Source organism: Triticum urartu, chromosome 7A (genome assembly GCF_056163025.1).
Source record: "Triticum urartu cultivar PI428250 chromosome 7A, HENAU_Tu73, whole genome shotgun sequence".
Classification (NCBI taxonomy): domain Eukaryota; kingdom Viridiplantae; phylum Streptophyta; class Magnoliopsida; order Poales; family Poaceae; genus Triticum; species Triticum urartu.
In genome coordinates this window covers 615807698-615815595 of record NC_141879.1, presented here as the reverse complement: position 1 = coordinate 615815595, position 7898 = coordinate 615807698, and the positions used below count along the sequence as shown (strand labels likewise).

At 47.7% G+C, this 7898-nt stretch overlaps 1 protein-coding gene across 1 annotated transcript; it reads left to right on the top strand.

Moving 5' to 3' along the window:
* The first annotated feature begins 5191 nt into the window (after window positions 1–5191).
* LOC147960705 (uncharacterized) lies at window positions 5192–7626 on the top strand. The gene is made up of 3 exons (XM_087533501.1): window positions 5192–5286; window positions 5402–6213; window positions 6326–7626. Exons 1-3 carry the CDS (start codon window positions 5192–5194, stop codon window positions 7624–7626), a joined length of 2208 nt encoding a protein of 735 aa, XP_087389627.1.
* Window positions 7627–7898: the final 272 nt, after the last annotated feature.

Here is a 7898-nt window from a genome sequence, read left to right as displayed (position 1 = left end):
AGGCGGGAGCACGAGGCACGACCGGCGCTGGTTTGGGCGGCTGGAGCAAGAAGACTAGAGGTTGAAGAAGCACTACGGCCGTTGGATGGACATCGTATGGTCACTGGAGCTAGAATCGTGCATTATTGACTAAGTTGACAAAGCCCTCCATCCCCGTCAACTTAGTAGGCCCACAAGTCAGCCTGCCACTATACTGGGTCCCAGCTAACATGGGGAGTATTCATTTTTTTTGTGCGTAATAAGGAGGCACTTCCTTGCGTACGAAGATATAGCTGGTGGGTCCGAGCTGTCAGCGGCGGTAACGTTTTTTTCACGAAATACAGAGGCCCTTTCGGTGGGTCCCTAATGTCAAGTGGAGGAATCATTATTTTGCGCGTAATAAGGAGGCATTTCCTTGCGTGCGGCCGTGGACCCAGCTGTCGGCCTCTCCACATACAGTCCACTTTAGATGCATGTCGGTCGTTGACCACGTTGACCAGGCCGCGCCGAGAGCACCAGGGCGGTGGACGACGGCGAGGCCTAGGAAGGGAACAACACGGAGGCAGGGAAGACTCGGCAGTTAATTCCCACGCCGAGGGGAGTGCGACTGTACGAGGGTTAACTGGTTCGTCTGCCATCGCCGGAGAATAACAACAGGTGTGGGTGAGTAGAGGGATGGCTAGGCCAGCGATGGGAGTACGGTGGGGCGGTGAGGCCTGCGCGGCAGCAGAGCCGGCCGCGGGGAGGAGGGAACAGGCAGTCCCGCTGGCGCCTGTTTGAGCGGCTGGAGCAGGAAGAGCAGAGACTGAAGAAGCACGACGGCCGTTGGATGGACATCCAATAGTCACTGCTTGTGCGTCAACCTTTTTTTAGGAAAGCCTTAAATCTGTGGAAAACAGCATACAACCCATCTGCCATTATTTCTAATAATTTTCAGCCCATTTGCCAATTCTTAAGGTTTTTTTATGGAGCCCATATTCTTTTTGTTAGCATTACAGCCCAAATTGTGGCCACTGTTAAAAAATTATACGAAATTTTGCATATTTCGGTGCGGTCCAAACTGTTTTTAATCCCGAAATTTCGACTCACATTCAAACTGATTTTAAAAATAAATGTATATCAATATAAAATCCAACAAATTCTCCACGCATAAAAATTAATGTATTTTAAAATCTTGAAATGAAAAAAAAGATATTTGAAACTAATTGCCGGTTTGATGTGTTTTAAAAATGTACGGCCCATTTCTCATTACTGATGGGCCATTTTCTCGGCCAGCTGAATGAAAGCTCTCCTCGTCTTGAAAGATTTGCAGCCCAATAGGCCTGACAAAGCGACTCACTTGGCAAATCACAAAAAAACTGGGTTGTGGCCGTGGACCCAGCTGTCAGTCTCTCAACGTACAGTACTCTTCCAATCGAAGTCGTTCCTTGACCATGTTGACCACGCCGCGCGGAGAGCACCACGGCGGTGGACGACAGCGAGGCCTAGGAAGGGGACGACGCGGAGCCGGGGAAGACGCGGCAGTGGAAGCCCGCGCGGAGAGGAGTACGAGGGTTCACTGGTTCGGCTGCGCTGTGAGGCTACCGTCGCCGCAGGGCCTGGCCAGCGGTGGGAATAGTAGGGGCGGTGAGGCCTCTGCGGCAGCACAACCGGCCACGGGAGGCAGGAGCATAGGCACGACCGACGCTGTTTTGGGCGGCTGGAGCAAGAAGACCAGAGGTTTAAGAAGCACTACACCCGTTGGATGAACATCGTACGGTCACTGGAGCTAGAATCGTTCATATTGACTAAGTTGACAAAGCCCTCCATCCCCGTCAACTTTGTTGGCCCACAAGTCATCCTCCCACTATGGTGGGTCCCAGCTAGCAGGGGTATTTAATTTTTTTGTGCGTAATAAGGAGGCACTTCCTTGCGTGCGAAGATATAGCTGGTGGGTCTGACATGTCAGCGGGGGGAACGTTTTTTTCGCGAAATACAGAGGCCCTTCCGATGGGTCCCAGCTGTCAGGTCCTCGCAAAAAAAGGGAAAGAAAATCAAAGAGTTGGGAAGGCGTACAGAACAAGCTAGTGTACCAGTAAAGAGACGTTGCCGAGTTTTAGAAAAAAGAAAGACGTGCTCCTGTAGCTGGTTCGAATCCAAACCTAGACTATGACTATATATGGTTCTATGCTACTCTGCAAGTAATGAAACTGACATATCCAACGTTCGCTTCTCCTCTTCTCTACTTACTCTGCCTAGCATCAGAAGCTCTGGCCGCAGCAACCATGTCCACTGGCTGCTCGTCCACCTGCTCTTGAGCAGGCAACAACCAGATATGCGCCAAGTCACAACCCGTACCATCGCCTGTGGGTCTCATCACACCCTCGCCGGCACGCGCACCGCAGCCGATTGCTCATCGCAACCCGCTGTCGTTGGTGTGGTGCCACTGCTACAAATCACGCAGAGCCATCTGTCGCGTCTCAACCACAATCCGCAACCCTGGCCGAGTCTTCTACAAATGCCCGAATCATGGGGTAATAATATGTTTAAGTGTTGTTCTGCTGCTTTCAGTTGCTGATTTTTTTAATAGTTTTGTTGATGATCTACCAATTTGATTCGTGCAGAAAAGGGAAGATTCGTGTGATTTGTATTTCTGGGAAGTTGCTGATGTGGGGGAATGCAACTACGCTGATTATTTGGTTAGCCGAGGAATCCCAATACCAGCAGGTTGGGGTGTTGGACAAGTAACTGAAGGAACGGCAGAAGAGGAAGATGCAGAGCAGAAGTTTAAAGATGCAGTTCCTCTGATCATGGCCAAGCAACAGCTGCTGAACGGCCTTGACAGCAATGAGGAGATGAAAGAGCTTGTGAAGATAATGGGAAAAATCGATGTGCTCTATAGGATGATTGTCTCTTTATTTGCAGTGTATGTAGCACTCATGATGTATTCAGTGGCTACGACATGAGCACTGTGCTGAAACTAGTAATGAATGAAACCTGTGTAGCAGGCTGGGCGTAGTGTTTTGAACATCTAATTATTTCTATTAACGGAAATCAGGGGGTATCCCCTTTTGCTCATATAAATAAATAAATAGTAGAGGCCCTGTCAGGTCAGCTTTGTTCTCATTCGAAGACGTCGAGCAAATTGCAGTCCAACAGTAAACTATATCATCAAATTCAAGTTTCACAGCCAAATATGAGTACAACTAAACAACAATGTCATCATGTTTTAGTTGTCATACAATCACCAAACACAAATCAGCATACATAACAAGTGATGTTCTCACACCAAAATACTAAACAACATGTTCATCAGGCTTCAGTTGTCATAGCAAACACAATTTCACATAGTAGATAAAAACGTCTTCTGACAGGCAAATACGACAAAAGCAATGTAATCATCATCCGCAACAGCAGTGTCAACATCTTCGCCATGTGTATCAGTCTGAATCGTAATTCCCCATGGTGTCATCTTCTTCTTCGTCCTCGAACGTTGGCTTCTTCTTGATCAACTCTTGTATGTCCACAGCATGACAGGCAATCTTTTCACCGGCGTCATTGACGTGATGGTTCTCAAAGATATTAGGAACATCTGTGTTATCTTGTACATCAGGAGCAGTGTAAGCATCATCTTGTTGTGCAACTTCATTAAACGAATTCCTCTGCTCAAACATTTGCAATACTCTCCAGTCATCGCTACGTGCAAATGTGTCTTCCAAGAAAAATATTTGTGTTGCTTAATTTGCCAAAATAAAAGGCTTGTTGGTCTAGTACGCCGCCTTGACATTGATGGATTTGAAATAATCATCAGCTCTGGGTTTTGCGATCCTGGAAAATAGGTTATACCAACGACAGCACAACAGAACCACACACCGATGATCCTCGAAACTGGAGATATACTACAACTGAACAATGTCTGTTATGTTAGCATACATTTCAGTTGTCTCTTTATCATACGTATCCATGCTCATGATGGCACTGTTTTGTGTCTTCCCGCCTTCGTCTCGTGCAAGGGTGTTGTAGCGCACATCTCCAACAATGCAAGATTCATAATGTCTTACCCGAGTATCAGGACCCATTGCTAGTGAGTAAAGGGCATCATCAACTGCCTGCCCATCCTCCCGCATCTTCTTAACCTATGGTTAGAAAATAGACAAGCTGATCATCTTATGTACTCAATATATTAAAAAAATTGACAGTGCACTTCAAAAGCTTACGTGGTTCTTGAACCATTTCGCAAATCCTGCCATAACCAGTTGGTCAATGTTTCTTGGATTTTGCGGCAGTAACTCCTCTTTGTAGATGCTGCACAACATAGTGATTGCGTCGAACATCTAAATATATAAGAATGTGCTGCAAGTTTGGTAGATTACGATGTATAAGCTGCAGTACTGCACTTACTTGATACTCCCTCCGTTCCTTTATGTTAGGTGCATTATTTTCAGCTCGGTGACCAAGGCAACAATTTTTAAAGCATCCGGGACAATACTACCCCTGATATTAGTTTAGTGGTAGAAATAAATTACGTGAGAGACAATTGATTTGATTGCTGCATGCCGATATGTTGCCGGCCTTGCATGGCACATGCAATCGGCATATTCCAGCAAATCAGGGATGGAAATAAGTGTCTTTCCTTGTATACGAAAATGGGTACCCACGTACGTGCGTGGCCATCAGGAAAAGGGAGGGAAATGGCTTGGCGCCAACTGAATGAGGCTTGGCACCAACTGAATGAAGATTTTAAATTATGTTTTGGTGTACAAAATGAGTCGACTCCCGCTAGTTCTTTTCATTTCCCCCTTCTTCCAGTACATGGCCAACAAAAAACATGGTTGATCTAGAATTGCATCTAGCACCTAATTGGGATTCAATTGAGGAGAACGATGACAGCGCCTTTGATCTTGGATACGACTGGCTAGCTTCCGATGACTCCGGCGACGGTATGTTCTTGTTTCCGTCTCACCTATCTGCAGTTTCAGCAGGATAATTTTTCACTCTAGGCTCCGTGTAGAAGTTGAGCATGCGCTCCATGACGGCAACGGACCTCGTGATGATCGACTTAATGCCTGCAACGAAGCCGACGATGAGGCGGACCTCTTTCAACACACAGAGCGAGGTGCTTCTGCCGAGCACGGGCGAGTTGACGTACGCACGCCGGCGGAAGACGCGGGGGTGCGCGGACACGGGAACGGCCAACGTGCCGGCGGGCGCGGGCGCAGGCGCGGATGCGGGCATGGGCATGGCCAAGGCGCCGGCGGTCGCGGACGTGCGCGAGGCCAACGTGTCGACGGACGCGGCCACGCAGTGGATGCAACGCCATCTTCACAGGTACGTACTGTATGTATTCCATACTCGTTGAACCAGATCATGTAGTACTTGACCCGTTGTGTCACCATCTACGTACAGCTCAATCGCCGAGGCGCTGGTGGACGAGGCCACGCAGAGGACGGAATACAGTGCAAGCCGCCGGTGAATCCAGCGGAAAATGGTGGCCGGTGTCTTTTTGCACAACGGTTTCGCTCAGAAGTAGGAAGACCTTCTATAAGGGGACGATCCGGCTTGGTACCACCAGGGCCTATCTCTTCGATGGTGAACAAATTCTCATAGATTCTCGTGCACGTCGTACCGGTGAAGTATTCATCCAGGGAACTGTTGTCATGTTCCCCTGCCATCTCGCGAACATCGCCACCGGTGATCAAGGAGTTGACGTGGGAGGTTCTATGTCCGCGGACATCTCAGACCACAGAGTAGATGTTGGTGATGGATGCGATGGCTCTGAAGGAGAAGAAGCTACCAGTATGTACGCGAGCCTCGGACATGCTCGTGGTGCACATGATGTCGTGCTTAAACGTGTGCATGCGACTCTACTTGCTGGTCCTGTCGTGGGGCGTGGCCGGGGAGGTGACGACAATGCCATCGGGGACGCCAGTGACGCTCGCCGTGGTCGTCGACGCTTGGGCTTGGCTGGTCGTGGCAGAATGCGCCCGACTCTGACGAAGTGGCAAGGTGGCCGTACCGAAGTTGTTCCATCTTCGGTAAATGGCAGCAACAATGATGCGAGCAGCCCCGCCCGCAACATTAACCAAGCTGACTGTCCCGAAGGTGCTCCGTCTTCACTAAATGGCAGCGGCAGTGATGCAACCAGCCCCGCCGGCAACGTTAACCCATGCATCCGTGTGGAGTTGAAGAAAGATGTTGTTCCGGAGACTGATTGTGGAGTACAAGCTGAAGTAGCTGACACCGGCAGCAACAATGGTTAGTCTACTCCACGAGTATTTAAGTTACTCCTTGTTTCAAGTCATTGAGAGAATGTTAGTTCATTTTAACTGAAAGTAATTTATTTCTTGTTCTGAATATTCTGCAGTAGGCTCAAATGCTAAACAAAAGAAGAAGCGAAGATGGTACCCAGACAATCAAAAGCAAGAAATTTATGCCATGCTATTAGAGCGGACAAATCAAGGCATACTAAACCAAGGGGTGGTTGAGGAGGTGGCAGAACTTTGTCAAGTTAATTACCGGACTGTTCAAAACATATGGTTGAAAGGCAAGCGAGCCGGTGGTATTCACGGAGTAGCAAACAAAAGGGTGAAAACTTGTGGCCGCAAGAAGATACCATTTGATTCGGATGCTATAAAACAGATTGATTTGAGCAAAAGAACTACACTTAAAGATCTTGCTAATGAGCTTCAAATGGTGAAGACAACATTATGGAGAAGGTTCAAGGAGGGCAGACTGAAGCGCCATACAAATTCAATTAAAGCCACATTGACTGATGACAACAAGCTAGGTCGGATTCGGTTTTGTTTATCCATGTTGGATGAACTAAGCGTGCCTGAAGAACCCACATTTAAAGGCATGTACAATGTCATCCATATTGATGAGAAGTGGTCCTACCGCACTAACGGTACTCAGAACTACTACTTGGCACCCGATGAAGAGGAACCCTATCACAGCACTCAGAGCAAGGGATTTATTGAGAAAGTGATGTTCTTGGCAGCGGTAGCAAGGCCTCGTTATGATGATGATGGTGTCATGACATTTGATGGCAAGATTGGAATTTGGCCGTTCACATATCAGGACTTCGCAAAGAGGCGTAGCCCTTATAGAGAGAGGGGGGAAGAGGTAACCAAGGTTTTGCCGTCCGTGACAAAGGATGTCAGTAGAGACTATATGGTGAACAAGCTTCTACCCGCCATCAAGGATTTGTGGCCGGCTTCGGAACGCGGACGCACAATATACATTCAGCAAGATAATGCAAAGACCCATTTTTCCGTGAATGACAGTGTGTTTTGTGCAGCGGCACAGTCGGATGGATGGGACATTAGGCTTACATGTCAGCTGCCCAACTCACCTGATTTGAACATTCTTGACTTAGGGTTCTTTGCGGCACTTCAGGCTCTTTTTGAGAAGATGTCCCCCGGTAAAATTGCTGATATTGTTGCGAAGGTGAAAAAAGCATATGACACGTACCCAGCCGAGAGAAGCAATCGTATTTTTCTGACCCTTCAGTCATGCATGCGCGAGGAACTGAAGCAGAAAGGAGGAAACCGGTATAAGGTCCCGCACATGAGGAAGTCTTTTCTGGCGGCACTCAAAATGCTTCCGGACGTAGTACCCTGCGATGCTGATGTTGTAATTGCTGCTATTGAGGCCCTTCCAGATGCTTGATGTACTTCTCATCGCTTGTTATCACTAATAATCTTAGCGAATTCGTTAGTTATACAGTATTGAATTTAAACTTACTCGTACTGTACTTCAACCACTACTGTTAATCTTAGCGAACTCGCTGTTCTGGTGTTTTGTGATGTTTATTACTCCATGCCATCGATTAATTCTAGCTAACTTCATGTTCTTTGTTTTTTGATGTTTACTACTCCATGCCATCGACTCTTATCGAACTCGCTGTTCATTGTTTTGTGAGTAGCACCTGGTAAGTAACA

Excerpts from the sequence above, each read along its gene's own strand:
- LOC147960705 (XM_087533501.1), top strand. The coding sequence starts at position 5,192 with ATGGGCATGGCCAAGGCGCCGGCGGTCGCGGACGTGCGCGAGGCCAAC. Across the intron at positions 5,287-5,401 it reads ATGCAACGCCATCTTCACAG|AGGACGGAATACAGTGCAAG; the intron begins GTACGTACTGTA and ends GAGGCCACGCAG. Across the intron at positions 6,214-6,325 it reads TGACACCGGCAGCAACAATG|GCTCAAATGCTAAACAAAAG; the intron begins GTTAGTCTACTC and ends ATTCTGCAGTAG.